This window comes from Petromyzon marinus, chromosome 31 (assembly GCF_048934315.1).
Source record: "Petromyzon marinus isolate PM22_M1 ecotype Great Lakes invasive population chromosome 31, UKy_Petmar_22M1.pri1.0, whole genome shotgun sequence".
In the NCBI taxonomy this organism is placed as follows: Eukaryota; Metazoa; Chordata; class Hyperoartia; order Petromyzontiformes; family Petromyzontidae; genus Petromyzon; species Petromyzon marinus.
In genome coordinates this window covers 6,004,514-6,029,978 of record NC_133697.1, presented here as the reverse complement: position 1 = coordinate 6,029,978, position 25,465 = coordinate 6,004,514, and the positions used below count along the sequence as shown (strand labels likewise).

The window sequence follows — 25,465 nt, the reverse complement described above, 5'->3', positions numbered from 1 at the left end:
TTCAACGTGACTTTACCGAAAGAGCTAAGAATATGAATTACTGCAGTCACGAAAGCTTTAAATCAAAATTTAGGTCATAAACGAATTATATCGTTCGCTTTGCCACTGGATATGGTTCCGTTTAGATATTCAGTTCCTGGAGAAGATCCCCAGCATGTTAAGCGAAACGTCGGACATCATGCCGAACGACACACGATAAAACTCGGACACACATCGGAGAGCTATGCTATGAATCTTCATCAAAGCACTTGCCGATTTTACAGAGCTCAGACCGTTGATTAAGTTAAATGTACTGCATAGGGGCCGTCCATAAATGACGTCACGCATCTAGGGGGGGGGGGGATCAGACATTTGTGACGATGTGTGACGAGGGGGGGGAGTTTGAGAAATATGACGTCACATCAAAATGCGCAACTTTAAATAAATATAGACAACACGTTCTACTTAATTAAATAGACTTTTTAATGAATGTTTTCTCCTACAACATCGGAGTGCAGCGACACATTAAATACGCACTACAATGGCAATAGTTTAAAGCGATTTGAAGCATGATTTATATTTTTTTGGGGGGGGGGGCAGAGCTTTGTGACGTCATATTTGAGGGGGGTCTGACTTTTTGTGACGTCGTGTGACGAGGGGGGGGGGAGCAAAAATCGTCCAAAATCGCGTGACATCATTTATGGACGGCCCCATACCCCCTGGTCAATCTACTGCTGGATGAAGGCCTCACCACACATTGTTGGTGACAGAGGTTGTTTGGCCATACTTCACCACGTTGGTCAGGACGGGTTGGTCGAGATGAAGAGGATGTGTCTAAGACTGCATCAGGTGTTCGCCGTGACCGGGACTCTAACTCAGACATCCATACTCTTTGGTTCTTTCGGCAAAGTCACGTAGGTATAAAATACAATAAATCACGACGTTTCGGGCGCAACACCTGATGACGGACGCTTGTGTTGCGCCCGAAACGTCGTGATTTATTTTATTTTCTACCTACGTGACTTTACCGAAAGAACCAAAGAGTATGGATTCCTGCAGTCACGAAAGCTTCAAATCAAGATCTCAGATATCCTGGTCCATAGTGTAAACCAAACCACAATCCGAACACCAAAGAGGTGTAACGATCCGTCGATTAATAACCGGTTACTATTGATGACACTATGTAACACGATTTTTGTTCCTGGGTAGTAAGTGTTATTTTCTAATTGCTTAAGCCTCAAAAGTACAGAAAATGTCTATCATTCCCCACAAACTTTGCTTTTGTGACCAGGACTTTACATGAACGAAAAGACACAAATGTACACCACGTTTTCTCATTGAAAATAGGTAAATTTCAAAATATCACTGGCATGGTCACAAAAGCAAAGTTTGTGGGGAAATAATAGCCATTTTCTGTACTTTTGAGGCATATGCAATTAGAAATAAAAAAACACTTACTACCCAGGAACAAAAAACATTGTTTTGTTACACATTGTTCATTAAGCTCCTGAAGAAAGCATCAAAGTAGTTCGTTTGTAAAGTCGGTCTTTTTATGTCTTATACTGTATGTTACGCGATGATGGGGTTCGCGAGACCTCTCCAGCCACTAGAGGCCGCTACGTTAATCTTACATTATGTCTATTGAAATACAACTTTAAAATAATTGAACATCCATAGATACGTGATGTCGCTCGTAACAAGTATTACTGCAAATGTTCAATGTTATATATTTGCAAGACAAATTACAGGTTGGTCAGTCATCTATTTAGCCAAAAAAATAGTCAGCTTGTCATGTTTATCAATCTTCAGCTGCGACGTGATGTATCGAAACCCATAAGGGAATCAGTTATTATTTTGACGGCAGGAAATTAATTAGCATGTATTCGACCAGCAGTCGGCAACCAAAATAAAAAGAAGAGCCAATTTTTGCTCTAATTCGGTAAAAAAATGTTTAAAACACCAATATTTAAAGAGTCACGATGCCACGTGGTGAATACGACGAGAGGGTGGTGGTTCTTAAAGAGCCGCTTGGTGACTCCGGAGCCGAAGGTTGCCGACCCCTGGATGAGACGAACTAAAGAGACGTAGAATTCATCGAACTATGTCAACGCCATTTCACCGGAGTAGTTGGCACACGGCACGACGAACCTGGCAGACCTGAGTGAGAGTCTTGGCAACAGCTAACGTCAGTTGCGAGTGATGTCTGAACCGGTTATGGACTGCCTGCTTGCCTTTCACATTCACCAACCCGTTACCGGCCAGCGAGGTGAAATACATGGTCAAACTAACTCTCATACTCTCTGGTTCTTTCGGTAAAGTCACATAATTCCTGCAGTCACGAAAGCTTCAAATCAAAACTAACTCTCATCAACCGACACGGCATGGGGAGGGGCTTCATCCAGCAGTGGATTAACAAAGGGCCGTACATTGTTATTGTATAAAAAGTCCTCAGCAGTCCAATAAACGTCGGCTTTTAATTCCTGAAAATTTTTTGTTAACCACGATTCCTGTTCAAATGTATCAATTAACAGCCGCCTGCAGTGCGTAATTTGGCACTTAATTTGTCTCAGCTTAATTACCGCATGTTTTTTATTTTAATAAACGTTAACGCCGTTAAATGGCCTAATTAGTTCCATGACATAAGTACACGCTTGAATTATGCACGAAATTAACACATTTCCCCGACCATGTGTTTTTGTTCATGGTGGCTGAGTCTACCTAATCCCCACCGCCCTTTTTAAACACAAACACACACATTTGTTTGCCAATTGATAATGCACGGCAATAATTGGTTTGCACGGTTGTTGGTTGTTTTTTTGTTATTGTTTCATTCCGGACAAATTGGCACCCTTTTATCAATTAAAATCGCCGGATAATAATTCGACCGAACGCAATTTCCTTCTGTTACTGCTGCTGTTGTTGTCGTTTCGGCGACGCTGACGTATGTGATTGACGCGCGTGTGTGTCGGCTGTGGATACCGTTATTATTCGCATTAAAAGATGCACTCGAAAAGTAAGACGCGTTCCAAACTCGTGTCAATACAATTATCCAGGTCTGGTTCGACAAAGATAAAGACCCCCCCCCCCCACCGAAAGCCTTGAGACACTGTCGGGGCAAGTGCTGTTAGCGAGCACCTATGATGGTCGACACGGCACACGAGGAGGTGGGTGGCCAGCACCACGCCTTTGTCTCCCCATTGCCGATGATTTTACATACCGCACCAGGTACTCGTTTTGAGGCTGAGTCGACCTAGGGGAGGCCCAGGACCGGTTCAGATAATCGTCACCGGTGTTGGCCGTGAGCGAGAATTTAACTCGCCTCGCCGGGTTCGCAGCGCAGCGCGCTAACCACTACACCACCGCTCCCCGACACACGTCCCTCCTCCCAACCTCCCCAACGTTTGCTTTCAAATACAGGGAACCCAAAAGTGCGTCTTATAATCCGGCGATTACGGCAGCAGAAATGTCAACTGCCACGATGATCGCAGCTGATCGGAGTGCAACTCCACATTTCTTCCCGCTCGTTTCATTATATTATCCACGTCGATCCTCTGCGAGTTAATTACTCTTGCCACGCTATGCGAGGGACTGGTATCATATCCTATTGAACATGTGCTGAACCATATCAAATATGTAACTTGTGGCAATACGTAACCGACACAGTAGCCCCGGGGCCTGCATGTTCGTGTGCTGCTTGTGAGGTTCCGTTATCAGCATAACGAGCTCGTCACCTTGCTGAAGATAGAGAAACGCAGACCCAAAGTTACTAGGGTGTCTAGAAGCCAGTTAGCCTCAAGTCAAATGTTGTTGATGTCTCTCGGGCCACATCTTAACATGGTGCGAGTGTCTCTTAACCGCGCCTAAAAAAAAATAACAATAATGTAACACATTCGTCAGGAACACCATGGCCTTAAAAGGAAGAGTATATAATAGGTGACGTTTCAGGCAATATGCCCTTCTTCATAGTACATATCTCTAAGAATGTTGTGGGTGACACCCACGATACCCACAGTGGTTGCGCGGCTGTCTGTGTGGTGGGTTCAATTGAGGGGCACACTTAATCTAGGAGGCAGCACGTTTATTCACTAACACCGCAGGGTAGCTACTAACATGAACGGGATAACGATTTGGGGTGGTGACCACCACGGCTAAGAGGCCGTCCATAAATGACGTCACGCGATTTTTTGACCCCCCCTCCTCGTCGTCACAAAAAGTCAGACCCCCCCCCCTCAAATATGACGTCACAAAACTCTGCCCCCCCCCCCAAAAAAAAATATAACATGCTTCAAATCGCTTTAAACTATTGTCATTGTAGTGGGTATTTAATGTGGCGCTGCACTCTGATGTTGTAGGAGAAAACATTTATCAAAAAGTCTATTTAAGTAGAACGTGTTGTCTGTATTTATTTAAAGTTGCGCATTTTGATGTGACGTCACATTTCTCAACCCCCCCCCCCTCGTCACACATCGTCACACATGTCTGACCCCCACCCTAGGTGCGTGACGTCATTTATGGACGGCCCCTAACTATATACACACTTGACAGTTTAACTACTCAATCGGACCAGAACAGCGAACACGCTGTCTGGTCCACATGCGCGAAGACCGGAGACTGAGGACCCAGGATCGAAGACAGAAGATTCCTTCCCAGAGATTAATAGCCCCGATCACTCTGGGCACTCGGCCTTTATGGACTGCAGCGTGGCCAGGCTCCGCCCTTGGCCACGCCCCTTTCCAGATCCTTCTCGGAGACTCTGGGCCCACATCACGTGTCCCTCTCACCTCCTCTTTGGCCCTCGTGACCGCCTCGTCCGGTCACGTGCCCTCTCGGGTTCACGCAGACTGTTACATCCTCACCCGAACTCTCTCTCTCACTGCCACCGGGACAATGCCCTCGATTGAGCCCTGCCATGGCATACTCACTCTGGTGCTAGAGAGATGCTCCACCACATACAGTAACACTCTTCACTCGGTACTGTCGCTACAGGTGTAGTGACACCATTTATGTCACTACACCTGTAACCCAAAATTTAAATCTGGTGGATTAATATCGTCAATTAAGCCGACGATACATGGTGCCTGTCTCAGGATCTACGTGTTTTTTTTTTCAATTAGTAAGGAATGATAGCCTGGGGTCGAGACTGCGGACGAAGTGGCAGTCATAGGAGGCAAAACCATGCCCGACAGTACATCCACCGTGGAAATGGAGCGATGAAACACCACCTCGCGTGCAGGTGCAGCTCGTGTCCAAGGGGCGCTGTGGTGGCGAGATGTTAACTCCCTCGCTTGGTATGCAGGAGGTCGTGGTGGTCGATCCCGACCCTGACGCCTGCTGTATATTTGGAGTGTGCGGTGTCTCTCACCCCGTGGTCGCGTGGATTTTTCTCGTTTCATTGCATTAGCCTCCGATTTTTCCCCTCCACATTTGGAATCAACATCACGCGTTTGGAGTATTTGGCTGCTATACATTTCCACGTGATAAGCCACTTCGTTGAGTCATCATTTGTGGCCAGGTCGCTTCTGAAAAATATTATTAAAGCTCAGCAGGTCTTACTTGGTAAAATAAAAATATTTTAGTAGTTTATAGTTAATTTATAGATGAAGTGACAGGTGGCAGCGGTTTGGCAAGCCATTAAAATCCAGCAGCAACCTTATATTCATGACCAGCTCATGATGAATATGATGCACACATGAAACATGTAATTGCAATCCACGGTCTATAATTACACTGAATTTAGATTGCATAGTCTAGATTCCCATTCAATCAGAGTCTATAGTTCAGACCAGGGGGTCGGTAACCTGCAGCTTTAAAAAAAAGGACTGCTTCGTGACCGTCATTTTATTAAGGACTTCTTTGTGACGTCGTGTGACGAAGGGGGAGGGGGGGGCAAAAATCGTGACGTCATTTATGGACGGCCCCCTAACTGGTGTGGTGTGTGAACATCGCCACTGGGGAGACAAAGGCGGTCGGCCGTGTTGAATCCAAGTCCTGGGCGAAGCTGGGTAGTATAAAGCTAGTCAGTAATAAGAACAGATAATAATGCAATTCAATTCCACAGTGCACATCAATACCCTGCGACAGTAATTAAATTGCACACAAGGCGCATTAACATCAGTCATTAGTTGTTAAGCTGCTACTCAATAGGTAACTATTCATAATTCCGATCTAAAACAACTTACTATCCAGAATTGAAGCTTTCGTGACTGCAATACTTACTATACATACTCATTGGTTCTTTCGGTAAAGTCACGTATGTAGAAATAAAACAAAATTTAAATAAATCAGCCCAGAAGATGAACACAAAATTTAGCAGTCTTTTGAAATACGTGGTCAACCAGGTTAGTGTCTAGCCGTGTTGTTGGCCGACTGGTTTGCATCGCGTTAAGTTTCTAAAGTTTGTTGAGTTAGTGTTCTCTCAGCTGCTTGCTGTATTTGCCTCCGTGCAGTTTGCCGTTCCCTGTGTGTGTGATGTCCCTCTGTGTGTGTGATGTCCCTCTGTGTGTGTTCCCTCGCTATGTGTTTTGCCCAATTTTCACCTGATGAGCGCTTGTGTTGCCTTAGAAACGCCGTGATTTAATTTTATTTTATTTGTGATTTTTACATTTTTTTTATTTTATTTCAACTTACAATTCGTTCGTACACATTTTTCAAATAATTAAAGTGTAAACAAGCGAAGTATCCGCACCTTATGATCCACTCTTATCTCTCCGCTGGCCTCCTTATGTATGTGCTCTGAAGAAGGGCCATTTCCCGAAACGTCAACTGTTATATTCATACCTCTCAACCCATACGGGTTTATCCGTATTCTTGTACAGGGAAATTTAGTTTTCAGGGCCTTACGGCGTAACAGCCGTTTCAACACGGACAAAACATATTTTTTGTGTCTATTTGTTTGTGTTTCTCCCTTGTGATGGGACTTTCTGGGATGAACTTTGATCAATAAGGTCGGAATTGGTCTGTAATAAGGTGGGGCACTAATAAGGCGTTGACATGTATGACTATCCGTTAGGACACATTAAAAAAGTAAGTGAAGTTTCCAACCCATGTGATCAAGTTTAACACGTAAGATTTCGAGACCAATATCCATAATAAAGCGTTGTTTTAGATTAAATCGCGTAAATATGACACAACAAATTGTCTTTCCGCCTAATGATGCCGGGTGCAATTACTGGCGAAACGTCGTACTCGGATTGTAAATGTTGTGGCTTGGCTCTCCAACTTTCACCGGTGTTGCTGTACTAGTAACTTTTTTGGCAAGTTCTGTTTACGCGACACAAACCTTACTAGTTGGCTGTGTCGGGTGGTGGCGGGTTTAACGACAACATTTATTTATTTACGCCGTCTAACACAAAAAAACAATCATCTTACCTATCATAAATTACGGACCTTACGATCCATCTCTATCTCTCCGCTGTCCTCCTTACGCGTGTGCCCAAAAGCAGGGCCATTGCCCGAAACGTCGACTGTTATATCTATATATTTTTGAAAAAGTTTTTCTTTATGTCATTCACGAATGTTGCTGTTGTTTGTTTATTATTATTGTTGTTGTTGTTATTTAAGTGTCGACCAAGGCCCTTCCCACCTGTCGCTTTGCCCGAGAACCCTAAGGAACCGGCCAAGGCTCAAGGCCATGGAGGCGGCGGCGGCGGCGCGTTGAGTCCCGCGGCCCCGAACGATGCCTCAGCACGGCGGCGACCTGGCGCGTTTCTACACCGTCACGGAGCCGCGGCGACATGACAAGGGACACACGGTCTACAAGGTCACCGCCCGGGTAAAACAAAACAACAACATCATCATTATCCTCGGGGCACTGACTGGGTTGGGAGGCGTTCGGAACACTCACCCCGCTCGCTCAGCGCATCCTCGGTCTTGCCTAGATCGGCCCTGCCGCACAGGGGCCGATGTACCCCGGTTGGGGTGGCCAGGCGAGCCCGGGGGGAATGGGTTCGGTGGGGGTGCAGCAGGAAACGCGGATTCCGAGATGATTTACAACGTAATTTAATGCAACGAATTTAAAATGCACTTGCACTCTTGATGAAGGTTGCTTATATTGCAGAACTGCAATTCGACTCGCGTGTTAGCGGATTGTAGAATGGCGCGATAAGAGATAGCAGCACCTTAGAGAGGCCTTCGTCCCAAAGTGCACTGATGATGAATGCTAATGTATATAGCCCATTGTCAATCCACTGCTGGATTAAGGTCTCCTCCTGCCCTGTCACAGGCTATGCAGATTGTTTGTCCATACTTCACTACGCCGGTCAGTGTGGGCTTAGTTATGGGGGGTTTCCCAGGTCCGCTTCAGACGTTACTCGCCACTGATGTTCGCCGTGCACAGGTATCGAACGCGGGCCTGCAGCCCAGTAAGCTAACCACTGCGCCACTATTTCGGGTGGTAATTAGGCATCTTGCGCATGATGATGATGATGTTAATCTCTGCGTCGGTCCACGCTGGTCAGTGCTGGATAGTGAAGCGAGATTGGGCGCCAAAAACCCAGTTCGGATATCAGTCGTCACTCTCTGGTGGTTGTGAGTGCCGTGGCCAGGAATCTAACCTTTGATTGGCATGGCTCAAAGCGCAAGGGCCCTCACCACCTCACCACCACTCCACCCTGGCACAAAACCCCCCCCCAAAAAAACAGTTCGGACATCAGTCGTCACTCTGGTGGTTGTGAGTGCCGTGGCCAGGAATCTAACCTTTGATTCGCATGGCTCAAAGCGCAAGGGCCCTCACCACCTCACCACCACTCCACCCTGGCACAACACCCCCCCAAAAAACCCAGTTCGGACATCAGTCGTCACTCTGGTGGTTGTGAGAGCCGCGGCCAGGATTCGAACCTTGTTCGCATGGCTCAAAGGGCCCAGGCCACCGCACCACCACTCCACCCTGGCATAAACCCCCCCCCCCCAAAAAAAAACATGCTGTTCCACCTGCACTGCGAGTGGCGATCAACATGCAGGGGAAGATTGACATGTTCACTGTTCAAAACAAACAGGCTTTCTTCCCTCACCCGCTATTTGTGCACATCTACGATAGACGTCAACCCAGCATTGTTTGATTAGTCTGTGTGTTTCATCCTGTGTTTTTAATTCTGGAGGTTCATTACCTGCAAAGGGGTGTTTAGTGTCACCAGAAAAAACTTGTAGCATCGTGTGTCTTGTTCTTACACCCTGTGTACATGTATCTGTTGCACCGTGACAGATTGTTTCAAGAAAGAATCCGGAGAATGTTGAAGAGGTAACTGTATTGGTACAACCTCTTGCGTGAGCTCATCCTCTTTCAGCACCACACCGTGTCTTGAGGACCTGAGTCATTTCCAGGATGAAACTGGTGAATTGTGTGTGCCGTCAATCCACTGCTGGATAAGGGACCTCCCCACGCCATCTGGGTTGTTTGACGATGCTTTATTATGCTGGTCAACAACGCTGGTCAGTACGGATTAATGAAGACAGCATATATGTTGTAACATAGAAGTGCGGTACAACATTGGACTGTGTTGCACTGCCGATGGCTTCCATATTAAAATGATTTGTTTACCAATGCATCCACTTGTTAGATTATGCAGTTTCTATACTTGGGTGTCATTACATGGCATAATGCACTCATATATATGCATGTATGTTGAACTTCTTTCGCACCGTACATAGCCAACCGTGCTAATTGGAGGTGTGCGGAAATTCAAGTTGTTGTATTTGTGGTTGCAGATAGTGGTGTGGAAGAGATATAATGATATTAAGAAGCTGCACAAGGAGCTGTGTATGATCCATCGAAACCTTTTCCGGAGGTCTGAAGAGTTTCCACCTTTTGCAAAGGCAACTGTTTTTGGTAAGTATAAATAATGTTGATTTTAACCGTGGTAATATAATGAGCGATACATTGATTATGTTAAATCATTATGCTCATGGTATATGCATAAAATAATGTCCACGAATTGATAATTGATTTTGATAATTATATACTATTCATGTTCTCAAATAAGAATTAACAAGACAGAACATACTATGCAAGTGAGACCATACAAGGCAAATTTAAATTAATCTTCAGCTACATCACAAACATTAATCTTGACAATTCATGAGATTGTTTTACCTAATCATTTTAAAAGAAGTCCATTAACTTTTGTAGTCTACCCCTAATCAACGAATTAAAAGTGTTTGAATAAAAAAAAAACCTTTCGGCAGCTGAGTTCTTTTTTAATACATTGTAAGTGAATTGCCAGGCTATGAGCAGCCTTGCTTGCACAGGACGCTTTGAGGATTCCGTGATTGAGGAGAGGCGACAGTGCGCCGAGGACCTGCTGCAGTTTTCAGCCAACATCCCGTCCCTCTACAACAGTCGGCAGCTGCAGGAGTTCTTTGAGGTGTGCGGCAGATTGATACGGAAATGCTTCTGATAGATCGAGGGTTCTTCAAATGGTGGACCGTGGGCCACATCTGGGCTGCGAAAGCTCTTGGTGTGAACCCGCTGAGAGCAATGGTCCTTCGAGAGATGTGTGGCTCGCCAGAGATAGAGAAATCCAGATGAGTGCATTAAATGATAAATAATCAGGAGGTAGACATTGGAGAGGTGTAGACGAGAGATACAGACGAGTGTGATGATAGAGTGGTAGTCAAGAGATAGAAATTAAAGAGCTGTAGACGGGATGCATACTAGTGAAATGAAAGATAGACAAGAGAGATTTGACAGACCTGGAGTTGAGATACAGATCAGCGGTCACGTGTATAGGTGTTATAACGTCACTTGATGTCATAACATCTCTACACATGGCATATTACATCACGTGGCCTGCCAGAATATGATTATTTTATTGTGGACTGCTGTAATAGGGGAAAAGTGTATCTTGTGGAGCCTAGACAGTGTTAATGTATTGTGGAATAAAAACATTACGTTTCATCCTGTGGGGCTTTTTAAACTCTGACCTTACTGTTTGGAGATGTCCAGTGATTTTGAGGCATCATGTGTTGATTTGCATCATGGGTATCTGATAAGGTGCGAGTGCATACAAAATGTAGTGTTCACTATTACCGAGTATTTATGTAATCCTCTTGCTAGTTTATGCTCCCTAAATTAACAAATCCATGAAGTCAGTAATGTAAACTAAAGCACGTTTGCCATTAACAGGGTGGTGATAAGCACGAAGGATCGGACATAATTGGTCCAGCCGACAGCCCGACCGACTCTTTCTCTGATTCTCTACACCAGGGACCTGAAGACAGGCTACAGGTATCACAGGGAATGCAACAACTGTAATTTTGCAGCTTTGTAATTGTCATATCAGCATCCACTGCTCAATGAAGGCCTCCACATGCCGTCTCCGTCTCTCACGGTTTTGTGACACCACAGTCCATATCGCTCTCTCGCGTGGGTGGATCACATCGCTCCATCTCTCCGGGAAGTGGTATTCTTGGACGTGTTCCCTCCCCTGGCTGCGATTCCATCATCAGTCTCGATTATCTGCTGTTATCCCTTCGAGTGATCGATGATGCTCACAAAGTTGGCAGTATTTCTTGGTCTCGCCATGCTACAAGGAAATACTGGTTGGCTATGTACAGTGCAAAAAAAATTCAAGGTCCTGGTCTGCCTTCAATAATTGTCCGAGGAATATGTATACTTGTGTGCTCTTCAGTTTTGTCCCTCCAACCAGTATTTATTTTTGTTATATGACCATACTTCACTACACTGGCCATTCTGGGTCGATGAAGGCCGGGTACACGGACGTGGGAGCATAGACTTTACAGTACAGCAATTATACTGGTAGGAACGAAGTTGTAAACTGAGTGTACCAGCCTGCAATAGATTAATGTGTCCGTCCGTCCGTCCCCTTTCAATACTTTAACGAAGTGAAATCTCGTGCTGTTGGGTGTAAAATCAGCAATAGACAGCGCAGAGACTTGTCCTACCAGCCCACCCTGCAGGGACCTGTTTTTTTTCTGTACTGCCTTCAGTTACCAACATTGCAGCATAATTTCCGCGGTATGCCTTAACGTCACATCATGCCGAGCTCGGGCAGATAAGTGCCCTTGCAAGAACAGGTTCAGTACGCCGCTTGAACGTAATTTATCAGCAGAGGGCGTCACAGCGACACTGTACTGGATAAATAATGCTCATGCTGTCGTCTCTTCTCTGATCCACCAAGGGCAAGGGCCCGCTGTCATCGCACGCGAGGGAGGACGGCGGTGATCGAGACGAAGAGACGGAGAGTGTGGACACGCTGCCCGACCTTCCCGACATCTTGCTGACCTCCCCAGCGCCTGGCGCGGCAAGCGGCACGGGTGCGTTGGCAACGACACCTTGAATCCCAGGGTGAAATGGAAAACAAATCGAGCAAAAATTCACGCTTTATTGTCAGCATCGATCTATGAATTGATTGACAAAACCAAAGAGCAAGTGCTTTTTACTTAACGAGAGAGTGCCACATCGCAGGCTGAAATGTAAGCTTTTCTACTTTACTGATTTTTGCACGGATGCCAATTCTATTGATCGACTTCAGCCGCAGAGGAAAATGCCCCATGGTGGCTGGGATGGAAAATTTTTGTATCTACTTTTGGAAACTGTGCCAGCCACTGTTTCAAATTTTACTGAGCCCTGATTGCAAATATCAAACATATGACATTTTCATATCCGCACACTGTATACATTGTGTGTATATGAAAATATAAACACCTCCGGTTAGCACGGTTTACTACGTAAGGTGCGAAAGAAGTTAAACATACATACAGTAAACATTTACACTATTTATACGCGAATAATAAAGTACGGTACCTACCGTTTACGAAATACACCCTTTAGTTGGTGTGTTAACTATCGTGTGTGCAGTTCATTCCCATCGCGTACTTTTTACTTCCCTGTATTTTTGTTGTTGTTGTAAGTGTTAAGAAATTCTTCATCGGAGGAAGTGTTGTCAATTCCGCTGACGGTTTTTGCACGTGGCCATGTTGCACAGGGTCCGGCTGCAGTGGGCTGGATGTGTGCGGCCCGGCGGCGACGGGAGGCGGGGTGAGTGAAGCCGCCGCGGACATTCTTCTACCGAGCCTTCCCTCAACCGCCGGGGAGATGGAGCCCCCGGCCTCCCCCTTCTCATCGCCGTTGTCTCCGGACGGTGTTCCTGGCGACGACGAGGCCGATGATTGGCCAGACGGAGCCGGGGCTGGGAGGCCAGCCATGGGCCGGCAGGACAGCCTGTTCAGCCTCTCCACTGCCGGCCGAGGGAAAGACGACTACCTGGTGGTGGCCAGTCAGCAAATCCATCTGGCGCTAGCCCAGGAGGTGCTCGGGAACTACCAAGGTGCCTTCGATGCCTACAAGATGGGCGTTGACCTACTCCTGCAGGGCGTGCAAGGTACGCTGTCTGGCAGGAACATACGTGTGCATTTCACGTTGGCTTTGAATAACAAGATGGTGATTGAATGCAGATGTCACCAGCTCATTTTGCTCACTTGGCAGAATGTTTTTTAAAGAGTGGGCAAAGTGCATCTCTCCCAGTAAGGTGGTATTGCCCATTGTGCTGTGAAAACATGGGGAATCAGAAACGGTTTAACAGGGACCCCTTAGACTAGAGTACACCTTTATTTTGTGTACCACGCGCAAATGTATATCTAAATACCAGTCGCGGCCCCCACAATATATTATTTTATCATAGCCATCTGTCGTCTCTTTTTCGAGCCAAGAACTCGGATTGATTAAAATATTTATTTTTCCCTCCTCAAAATAACGGCTGTTCGAGGAAGCTGATAATGATGCCAACTCTCTGTCAGCCCACATTAATGGCTCAATTGCCGGTGCGCGGTAGAAGCGTCGGTTGGTGGGTGAGGCTCGTCGGTGGGTGGTGCGTGCGCACAGGTGACACGAACACAGTGCGGCGCGACATGGTGAAGAGGAAGACAGCGCAATACCTGTTGCACGCCGAGGAGATCTACACCGGCCACCTGCAGGCCCAGCCGGAGACGGGGGCCATGGCACAGGCTGACCGGGTACGTGCCCTGCGTGAGTGTGTTTTTGTCGCTCCTTTCCTTCTGACACTGCGTATGTGATGAGGATGCCTGCTACTGCCTGATGAATCGATGCGCCGCCCCCCCCCCCCCACAATCAATTACTTGTCATGATTTGTGGGTCACAATGTACAATATCATAATGATCGTCATCAGCCGTGATCTGTCCACTGCTGTCGCCAACGCACACGGTCGCGCAGTGGAGCAATCCATCTCACTCGTGCGCATTGACCGAAGTCATCCTTCTGTGTGGTAGTTGTAATGTGTTCCCTCCTTTGGCTGGCATTTCGTCGTTAGGCTTGACCACAGGCCATCATGTTTTTTGGCAACGAAGGCTGCCCAAGTGCGCTTGGGCATATGTTGTATAATCCACTTCCTGGCCCCTGGTGTAATTCTTAGCATGCACCTTTTCATTCCTCTTTGTACACTTTTCAATCTACCTTTTGATCTATTTTAAATGAAGCAATGTTCCCGGCCTACAGGGCACCGTTTGCATTGCCCAGCTTCCACATTTTTTATCCCCATGTCCTTTATTTGAGTTTTATTATGGCCACAACCCCCCCCACCCCACCGCCCCCATTTCAATCGCAGGTGGACGCAAATGTGGGTCATCGTCGGCTTAACTTTTATACACTCGTCCGACATCGGCTCCAATGTTTAAAGTGCTTATTTATTTATATTACATAGCATTACAATTTTGGTATGTGGAGCATTACACAGTGTAAACATGCGGTATGTAACCCTTGGCTTCTCGGAAAACTGAAAAGCCTACCGTTCCTCAAACCTTCGCCTCGACCAGTTGGCTCATGGTGAATTTGTTGTCTCGTTCACTCTCCGTTGATGTGTGTGACAAGTGCGGAATGGAGACCCGCGTAGAAAGTAGGTCGAAGTAGAACAGGCCACGTCTTGTTAAAATAATGACCATTGTTTGACATGAATAAGAAGTTTTTCAATGCGCCGACTGTATTAAGAAGGACGGGAGGGACAGTGCTGTTTGTGGGTGCACATTTTTGTATAGCGGAGTAAACAGGCCAGCGTTGAAGAAAAGCCACCCTATGTCCTGTGATTGGCGCATCTTGTCAAGACAATTAGTAATGAATGGGCGCTTGCGCTTAAGAACAGAACACAAGTAACAGTAATTGGCGAGCATGGGCTCTAATCACTGGATGCTGCTCACAAACGGGACACTGAGAAGACCTTCCCAGAATTGTCTTGTACGTGGGCACATGACCTGTGCCTCTTGCTTTTATCTTGCTTCATGCTGCTGCTGCTGCTTCTGCTGCTGCCTGCCTGTTTCCACCACTCATCTTCTCCATGAACTTATGTTGTATGTACAAACGCATCGACTCAGAATTGTCACAAATGTTTCTTGGTCCGGCACTATGCACGCAATAGTTGGGCAAGGTCCTTAACACAGATGTAAAGTGTTCAGGTGAGGTCCTTTTGGCCGTACGCAGAAATTGAGCTGTTCGTCTTGTCTACAGTTTGCACTTTGGCGGGCTGCACCATAGCTGTTTATCTCTTTTTTGAGTGCAGGATGTTTTACCTCCCCACATTTGATATTTAGTGCCGTTCGGTAACATGCGGCTTGTGACTGTAGCATCCAGAATACGCCCGATCTCATCGGATCTCAGGAGCTAAGCAGGGTTGGGCCTGAGTAGCGCCTGGGTGGGCAACCACCATACACATCAGGTTGTGACATGCTGCTGCGCGGCTACATGTTGGGCACCATCAGGGAAGTGCAATAAAAAATTTAATACTGTACCATAGTGCTGCCCTCCACCAACCTGCATTGACGTGGTGAAGTAAAGTCAAATAACCTCCGTGAATCGTACCGTGTGGGCAGGACCTCGTCCGTATGTATGTGTATGTTGCTTGTATGTATGTTGAACACCTTTCGCGTCGTACGGAGCCAACGGTGCTAATTGGAGGTGCGAGGGCAACAAACTAAACACGAAAAGTAGTTCTAAATGATGGCAGCTGCACAACAATTAAAAGAGATCCCACCAACTGCCTCGTTACAAAAACGAACAGTATCATCACCGATTCAGCTTCATTAATTGAACAGACCAAACGGTTTTCCTTAAAACCTTCTGCTGATAGACCACCCAGACTAAATGGCTTAACAAAAATCCATAAAGAAAGCACACCCCTTCGTCCCATCGTCTCCACCATTGTGTCACCCACCTCCAAACTGGCCCGATTTCTGTCTGAGACCTTGCAGCCATTCACTGGTAAGACCACCTCTTCTGTTCTTAACTCAACTCACCTGGTATCGTCAATTAAAGACATCTCACTGTCCCCAGGAAATATGCTCATTGGTTTCGATGTTATTTCTCTATTCACCAAAGTTCCTGTGCCCGATACCATTGCAATAATTGAAGATTTGGTCCAACAAGGACTGAATGCTGATGTACCAGCCCTGGTGAAACACTGCCTCACCAATACATGCTTCACTTGGAATGGAACATTCTACAAACAAACTGAGGGCACCCCAATGAGTTCTCCCTTATCTCCGGTTGTGGCCAACATTTTCATGGGAAATTTTGAGACGAATGCCATCCAGGCATTCACTCTACACCCGTCCTTGTGGAAGAGGTACGTGGATGACACGTTTGTCATCTGGCCACATGGCCGACCTACTCTGGAACAATTCCTCAACAACATCAATTCCATACACCCAGCAATCAAAGTCACCATGGAGGTAGAAAAGGATGGCATGCTGCCCTTTTTGGATGTCTTAATCAAAAAGAGGCCAGATGGCTCAATGAGCCACTGTCTAGAGGAAAGTAACCCATACTGATGCCTACCTATAACTTGATTCCCACCACCATCCATCCCAGAAGAATTCCCTTATCAAAACGCTACACCATAGAGCTCAATGTATCTCCGACCATGAACACCTGACCAGTGAACTCAAACACGTACACCAGGCTCTCAAGGCGAATGGATATTCTGACTACACAATCCGCAAAGCCATCACCCCAACCGTGAAGAAGGAGCCATCTGAAGATCCATTCAAAACCATCACATTACCTTACATAGCAGGTATAACCAAAAATATTTCCAAAATCTTGAACAAACACAAGATCCAGGTCCGATTTAACACAGTGCATACAATTCGTGACCTGATCCCATCTGTGAAGGACAAGATTCCTGACATGCAATATCCCGGCGTCTACAAACTAAGCTGTATCTGCGGCAGCAGTTACATTGGGGAAACCAAGCGACATGTCTCGGACCGTGTTCGTGAACATAAAGCAGATCTGAAACACGGCAGGACCAATACTTCTGCCGTGGCTGATCATTACTTTAATGCGGCTGGCTCACATGAAATTGATTTCTCTAAGACAATGTTACTTTGCAAGCTGACTGGCTATCAACAAAGATTCGTTCACGAAGCCATCCATATATACAGACACAATTTTAACCGAGACGACGGTTTTCAACTCAGCAATCATTGGAACGATGTCATCAACCACTTTGGGTCATGACTTGATTTGTGTTTTCTTGTCCACTTCCACCATCAGCAGTGTGGGTGTGTGGAGCGAGGTGCAATGCTTTGATTGGTGTAGACCAGGGGTCGGGAACCTATGGCTCGCGAGCCAGATGTGGCTCTTTTGATGATTGCATATGGCTCGCAGATAAAACAAAATATTCTCACTTGTTTTAATCCATCCATCGATTTTTCACTGCGCATGTCCTGTTCAGGGCTGCAGGAGCAATTGTCCATTATTTTAATTGGATGATACTGGCCTACGTTTGTCGTTGCTGGGTAAAACAGGTAAACGCCCCCTTTTGAATCAGTCTGAGACTGCGTCTGCTCGGTCATTAGCTCAAAGCTAACCCTTCGACGAAGAAGATGGCGAAAAGAAAAAAAGACGACGAGTATCGTACATTTCAGGACGAATGGACCGAAGAATTCGCCTTTGTGGAGAGAGCGGGTTCTGCGGTGTGTCTAATTTGCAATGACAAAATTACATCGTTGAAACGGTCGAATGTAAAGCGGCACTTCGACACGCGCCACGCTACCTTTGCATCAAAATACCCTGCGGGAGACAGCAGAAAGAAAGCGTGCCAAGAGCTTCTGAGCAGGGTGCAAGCTAGCCAGCAGCAACTCCGCGTATGGACCCGGCAAGGTGACTATAATTCGGCTAGCTTTGCTGGTTCTTTAGCAATAGTGAGGAACGGAAAACCATTCACAGATGGCGAGTATGCTAAAACGTTCATGCTGGATGTAGCCAATGAACTTTTTGATGATCTTCCGAACAAAGACAAGATAATCAAACGGATACAAGACATGCCTCTGTCGGCAAGAACTGTTCATGATCGTACCATCGTGATGGCAAACAAAGTGGAGGAAACGCAAGTGAAGGACATAAATGCAGCGCCGTTCTTTTCTCTGGCTTTGGATGAGTCAACAGACGTGAGCCATTTGTCGCAGTTCAGCGTGATTGCAAGATATGCTGTTGGTGACACACTGCGCGAAGAAAGTCTTGCTGTTCTGCCATTAAAAGGGTCCACAAGAGGTGAGGATTTATTCAAGTCTTTCATGGAGTTTGCTCAAGAAAAAAGTCTACCTATGGATAAACTTCTCTCAGTGTGTACTGATGGTGCTCCGTGTATGGTGGGGAAAAACAAAGGATTTGTGGTGCTTCTCCGTGAACATGAAAATAGACCCATCCTAAGTTTCCATTGCATTATACACCAGGAGGCACTTTGTGCTCAGATGTGTGACAGGCAGTTTGGCGAAGTGATGTCGCTGGTCATTCGTGTGATCAACTTTATTGTTGCCCGAGCCTTAAATGATCGCCAGTTTAAAACACTGCTGGATGAAGTTGTAAATAACTATCCTGGTCTGCTTTTGCACAGCAATGTGCGTTGGTTGTCAAGAGGGAAGGTGCTTAGCCGTTTTGCGGCTTGCCTGAACGAAATCCGGACTTTCCTTGAAATGAAAGGCGTCGGGCATCCTGAGCTAGCCGACACCGAGTGGCTCCTCAAGTTTTACTATCTCGTAGATCTGACTGAACATCTGAACCAGCTCAACGTGAAAATGCAAGGCATTGGAAATACAGTGTTATCCCTTCAACAAGCTGTATTTGCTTTTGAAAACAAGCTGGAGCTTTTCATCACGGATCTTGAAACAGGTCGTTTACTACATTTTGAAAAACTGAGCCAATTTAAAGATGCATGCACAGCAAGTGAGCCCATTCAAAACCTTGATCTCCACCAGCTAGCTGGCTGCACATCCAGTCTCCTACAGTCCTTCAAAGCACGCTTTGGAGAATTTCGTGAGCACACTCGTCTTTTTAAGTTCATCACCCATCCAAACGAGTGTTCACTGAACACAGCCGACCTGAATTACATCCCTGGTGTCTCCGTCAGAGATTTTGAAGCAGAAGTGGCTGACCTGAAGGCCTCAGACATGTGGGTGAATAAGTTCAAGTCACTGAATGAAGATTTGGAAAGAATCACACGACAGAAAGCGGAGTTGGCGAGCAAGCACATGTGGACAGAAATGAAAAAACTCCAACCCGAAGACCAGCTGATTCTCAAAACTTGGAACGCGCTTCCTGTCACATACCACACACTGCAGCGTGTGAGTATTGCTGTATTGACCATGTTTGGATCTACGTATGCATGTGAGCAGTCATTCTCACATCTTAAAAACATCAAGTCCAACCTACGATCACGTTTAACGGATGAAAGCCTCAACGCTTGCATGAAGCTTAACCTCACCAAGTACCAACCCGACTACAAAGTACCAACCCGACTACAAAGACATCAGCAAATCCATGCAGCACCAGAAGTCGCATTAATGGTGAGTGTTATAACAACATTATTTAAAAGAATAAATTCAGAGGCTTATTATACTGACATTTAGTTGAATTCACTTTTAAAATATATTATATGGCTCTCACTGAAATAAATTTCCAAATTTTTTGCTTTCATGGCTCTCTTAGTCAAAAAGGTTCCCGACCCCTGGTGTAGACCTACTGTCGGTGTCGGAGCCTTCTACATTAGCTTTAGCTGCCCCGCCCATCTCTAAACCTTTATAAACAGCTCTTTGATTGGTGTAGACCTACTGCCGGTGTCGGAGACCTCTCCTACATTAACATTAGCTGCCCCGCCCATCTCTAAACCTTTATAAACAGCTCTTTGATTGGTGTAGACCTACTGCCGGTGTCGGAGACCTCTCCTACATTAACATTAGCTGCCCCGCCCATCTCTAAACCTTTATAAACAGCCTGCCTCAGCAGCTTTCCCCCTTTTTTTTCTCCTGATGACGATTGCTTGTGTTGCGATCGAAACGTCGTGATATTTTTATTATTTTTTTATTCACTTTATCTTTATTATTTTATCTTTATTATTTTTTCTACGTGACTTTACCGAAAGAACCATAGAACATGAATTCCTGCAGTCACGAAAGTGTTAAGTCAAAATTTAGTTCTAAGGAAATGTTTTAAATCTAGATTTAAATGTGCATAGCTCAAGTGGCTTCCGAATATCGGAAGGAAGCAGTGGATCTGACAAAAAGATCCGCACATGCACGAGCAATGCGCATCGACCGGTTTTGTTGTCGTTCTTGAAACTCATTGGCACGGAATACGCATGCGTTGAGAATTAGGTCGCCGGTGGTGATGTTAACGGAAGCATCTTGTTTCAGCAGGGTTTGAGCTTTGGACCTCCGAACCTCTGTGCCTCGCCATTGGAGGACCTAAAAAAATTCCGAGTTCTTGGCGTCATAGGCAAAGTAAGTCGTTATTTGTGATGTACCACATTGACTTAGGGGTCTGCATTATTTATCGCGTACGCTGGAAAAATATATGTAGTGTTCTATGATCGTGCAGTCCCACGTTAAGTTAATGTGACGGAACGCTTCAACATCGGATGTAGTTTTCAACTTTTGCTTTAGGATGCATAGCTATGTTTTAAAAACAAATCTAATCTTCATACTTTTGTTCGTTGTAGACAGATGGTTTGAAAAACATAATTCACATTCTTTGCCTCCTTTTCATAAAGCATTTATATTAAAACATTTTATGCCTACGGATAGAGTTTGCAAATAAATCTCTCCATCAGCAGCAGCAGAGTGGAAGTGCTTTTAGATCTAAATGCGGATTAATTCAAACCTCCAGGGACTGCATAACATGCAATGTTAGTTACATGTAGTAAACTTGAGTGAAAACCATAATTTCATGTCTGCATTCATGTGAGGTCCCTTCAGTTCAAGAGCCTCACCGAGCAATCAAATTAATGCTTGGCAGCCAAGAAAGCTTTCCAAAGTGAATGTGGATTAGTCCAGGCTGCTTGCTTGATTCGGCATGGCATCATTAGACTGAGAGACTCACGGTAAGTTTCAAAAGAACATCTGTGATACTTGGGGGGAGAGTGTATATCGCAGTGCGCCAATCCATATGCGCGCACCTCCGTTGAACGCGCTCGCACGTGATGTTTTCCAGGGCTGTTGTGAGTCCACTCATATGCATTGCTTGTGAGTGGTGATGCATTGCTGAAATGGTCAAATGCATACTAAATGCTTAATAGTCAAATGTCTGGAATAGCATTGAAATGATTGGTCGAAGAGATTGATTAATGGATTATACAAATAATAGTATTTTTTGTTAATGATTGATTGATTGATTTGTGTCCAGGTGGCTCAGCGGTAGAGCGAGCAGCTCGCAATAGGAAGGTTGCGAGTTCAAATCCTGGTTGGGGGTTGACTCAGCCCATCATCCCTTTTCAACCGATAACGTAGGCACTATTTTGTGGGGACGTTAGCAGTGTTTGTCCTATGCATAACACACACCCCTGCCATAGGAACGCCAAATTTACACCAATGGCTCAGAGTTGTAAACGGGAGATGAGCACCGATATGCCTCATTGCTCATTTGAGGAGGAAATAACTTTTACTGTTTTGACTGTGTGGAAATATTGCACGCTGGGCGTCCAGCCTCCGACATGCGGGGAACTCAGCGCAGTTCGCGTCCATCATCACTATGGTGACATGTGATGAGGGCGATGTGCTGTTGGCCATGCACTGTGAACCCCTCCTGTGGGGGAGAGTGGTGGGCGCAATAGCTTGCGCACTGCGATATGAACTGGCGCCCCAAACCAAATTCGATTCCTGGCTGCTGCCAACATCAGTGGCGAGTGATATATGAATCAGCCCGCCTTTACCAGGCTGCACTCACCAGCATGGTGAAGTATGGTCAAACGGCCCCAACGACTGAAATTCTTGGCGAGCCCTTCATCCGGTAGTGGGTTGACAAAAAAGCTCTCGTGTAGAATTCTTAATACAATGTGCATATTCATATTCTTAGTTTTTTCGGTAAAGTCACGTTGAAGAGAAACAACAAAATAACAAAATATATATAAAACAATAAAAAATTCTCACGACGTTTCGACCATAACTCAAACGGTCATCATCACACCTGATGATGACCGTTTGAGTTATGGTCGAAACGTCGTGAGAATTTTTTATTGTTTTATATATATTTTGTTATTTTGTTGTTTCTCTTCAACGTGACTTTACCGAAAAAACTAAGAATATGAATTACTGCAGTCACGAAAGCTTTAAATCAAAATTTAATGTGCATATTGATCCATCTTTTTGAAATAAAAAAAAATTCAAATAAATGGCCCCCTCGTGTATCAACATCGAATGAACACCAGAGTGCTTCTTCTTTTGCACGGCTGATGTAGATGCTGAGCAACAGCTACAATTTCACGTTCAGGTGGTCAAGCCAAATAACCGCGTCAGGAGCAACGGAGTGTGCATCGCTATGATGTCTTCTTCGTATTTGTCTTCATACGTTGTACGGTCTCTGTTCTGGGTGACCACAGTCGTGTACTACTGGAGAGTTTTTTTTAAGTCTCCATTTGTGGATCAGGTATCCGCATCTGCCATGGTTTGTGCGGAGCGCTGCATGGCAGACGCGATTTCTCACGCTCACGGCCTTTTGGTATCTTGGTGGATGGGGGCTTCTGCCTAATTTTCTTGAGCAATGAGTTCACGCTACGAAAGTGCGAGAACGTTGGCGCCATTGATGCAAAGTGGGTGAGCTGTAATTGGCGCATTCCTGAAAGAAATTCAGGAAAATGAAACAAATAAAGCACACGCGCGGGAAAAAAAACTCCACCGTGTACTTTGTGCTCCAATTCACTTTCGGACAGTTGTTGCCCAGAGCTGTTCCTGAGTGAAATTGATTTAAATGTTTTGTCCGAGTCTCATGTGCTGTTGCCCATGCAAGCGGCCGCATTAAGCCACGTGTCTTTTCAAAGTTTACCGTGGTTTTAAATGACGTTTAACATCTTCTCGTATTGTCATTTTAATAAACAAGTCGTCAATTATTGATGGCTGCTTTTAATCTGCGTGATCTACAGCTCGGCTTATTTTCACGCGGGTGAATAAAGTGACCGTATGGTCCATACTAAAGATGCATGTCATTACACGGCGCTTACATTATAATAATAATATACAGTGGCCGTTTACATATTAAAATATTTTTTTTACAAATCCCTGGCAGATACAAAGCACGGTCCAAATATGCCGTATAGGATAACAGCTCGTAACTTTAAAATGCAACGTTCACCGGGTCTAAAGTTGTGAATATGGATGGGCGCGCATAAAGATGAGGGGAGCAGCGAGTACTTGGAGGGTCAAGGTTTGTCTCCCCAACGGTCACAACATGTTCCCTTTGTGGCCAGGTGCTGCTTGTTCTTGACCCGAAAAACGGTGAAACGTTCGTCATGAAGGTAAGACAAAGCGCACGCTGGCTGTGATGACGTGGTGTATTTCATTCGTCGTTTTGTTGTTTCGCCTCCGTCTTGAACGCAACGTAGCCCGCGCTCGTCCTGTAAGTCCGGCAGGTTTGTGGAGCAGAATGACACAGGGCTTCTGCGGGGTCGTGCTAAACGTTGGAAACTTTCGCAGTCATCTGAATGCCTGTTGTTTTTGTGGGTGTGTTTTTGTTGTTGTTCCCCGCTCATGGCTAACACCAGTGACGGTTAAATTATCTGATCCAGTCCTGGGCCTCTCCTAGGTGGATTAAGCCTCAGTTGAATACCTAGTGCGATGTGTAAAAATATTGCCACTAGGGAGACAAAGGCGGCCGGGCGTGATGCTGGCCACCCACCCCGTTGTGTGCCTTTCTGGCCTTCACAGGTACTCGCTAACAGCACTTGCCCCAACAGTATATTAAGGCTATACTGGGGGATCTTTGTCTTTGTTGTTTCGAGCGGGCCTGTTTGTACGAGCTATGGCAAGGGGAGAGTAAGGCCACTGCCTGGCAGGTGAAGCTCAGTTGAGTCTAAAAAGGAGGGGGTGAACAACTGCGACTACTGATTCCGTTGACATTATTGATTGGCTGATTAAGGGGCATGGTTCGAGTATGAAAAAAAACCTTTCACGTAGGGCACTGGAATACGCTATTTTTGAAATGCGCGTTGCGCATGCCAAATTGTAATGAACCCGCCCTATTATGAGCGTTGGGGTTGTTATTGTGTTGTCCGGGCTTTAGTGCCTTGATATAATGCATATAATGTGGGCTTTGTGGACTCGCTGATGACCTGCTCCTTTCTTTTCTTCGCGTTTACTCCCTTTCCCAGGCGACACCGGCTGCGCTTCTGTCTGTCTGTCCCCTCCCTCCCTCCCTCCCTCCCTCCCTCCCTCCCTCCCTCCCTCCCTCCCTCCCTCCCTCCCTCCCTCCCTCCCTCCCTCCCTCCCTCCCTCCCTCCCTCCCTCCCTCCCTCCCTCCCTCCCTCCCTCCCTCCCTCCCTCCCTCCCCTCCCTCCCCTCCCTCCACCGTCTGTCCTTGTTGAGCCTTGAACATTTCCTCGTGTGACTTTGTGCTCTTGTCTTTATGTAAAAAGGCTGCTTGAAATGTTTTTGACGACCGTGTTGTCAATCCACTGCTGGGTGAAGGCCTCGCTATGCAGTGCCGGCCATGGCCATACTTGACGACTCTGATCAATGTTGGTAGGTGAAGTGGTGCGCCTAGGATCGGTTCATATATCACTCGCCATCCATGGTAGCGGTGGCTAGGAATCCAATTCGGGAAGCTTGATTTGTTAGCGGAGTGCGCTAACCACTGTGCCACACCATTTAGCCTAAATTGAATAATAATTAAAATGTAGAAGTAAACTAAATAATTCATGAACGAAATGAATGCGGGTATTGGGTGGATCGATGCGTCGCGATCGTGGGATTGTGAGAGATGGCAGCAGCTTGTAGGGGCCTTCATCCATCAGTAGATTGACTCAGACCGGTGATGATACTGATGGTTTCACAGTGCCCGCGTCCCCTGACCTCTGGAAGTGGGGCAACTGATGCTTGCGTTCCACTCTAGGGGCTTAGGAAGAGCAGCCAGATGAGCCAGATCCAGAAGACGGTGGTGGTGCGCAGCGTGCCCTTCTTGGTCCATCTCATCCGCTACTTCTCCACCGAAGACTCCATCTTCCTGCTGTTGCGCTACGCCACCGGTTGGTAGTGGCATCA

The 25,465-nt window shown here is 46.0% G+C and overlaps 1 protein-coding gene across 5 annotated transcripts in view; it reads left to right on the top strand.

Annotated features, from left to right (window-relative positions):
* The first annotated feature begins 7,548 nt into the window (after nt 1-7,548).
* LOC116947711 (ribosomal protein S6 kinase delta-1-like) overlaps nt 7,549-25,465 on the top strand; it is a 28,861-nt gene continuing 10,944 nt past the window's right edge. Inside the window, exons 1-11 of one of the 5 annotated variants that reach the window (XM_032963729.2) lie at nt 7,549-7,750; nt 9,179-9,214; nt 9,682-9,802; nt 10,186-10,337; nt 11,099-11,200; nt 12,114-12,249; nt 12,921-13,316; nt 13,817-13,947; nt 20,633-20,719; nt 23,677-23,724; nt 25,317-25,449. In XM_032963729.2, coding sequence (XP_032819620.1) covers nt 7,655-7,750; nt 9,179-9,214; nt 9,682-9,802; nt 10,186-10,337; nt 11,099-11,200; nt 12,114-12,249; nt 12,921-13,316; nt 13,817-13,947; nt 20,633-20,719; nt 23,677-23,724; nt 25,317-25,449 — 1,438 coding nt within the window. In that variant the 5' untranslated portion in view covers nt 7,549-7,654. Of the gene's footprint in view, nt 7,751-9,178; nt 9,215-9,246; nt 9,803-10,185; nt 10,338-11,098; nt 11,201-12,113; nt 12,250-12,920; nt 13,317-13,816; nt 13,948-20,632; nt 20,720-23,676; nt 23,725-25,316; nt 25,450-25,465 lie in introns of those variants that run through there. The other 4 variants (XM_032963730.2, XM_032963731.2, XM_032963735.2 and 1 more) reach the window with 4 other exon arrangements.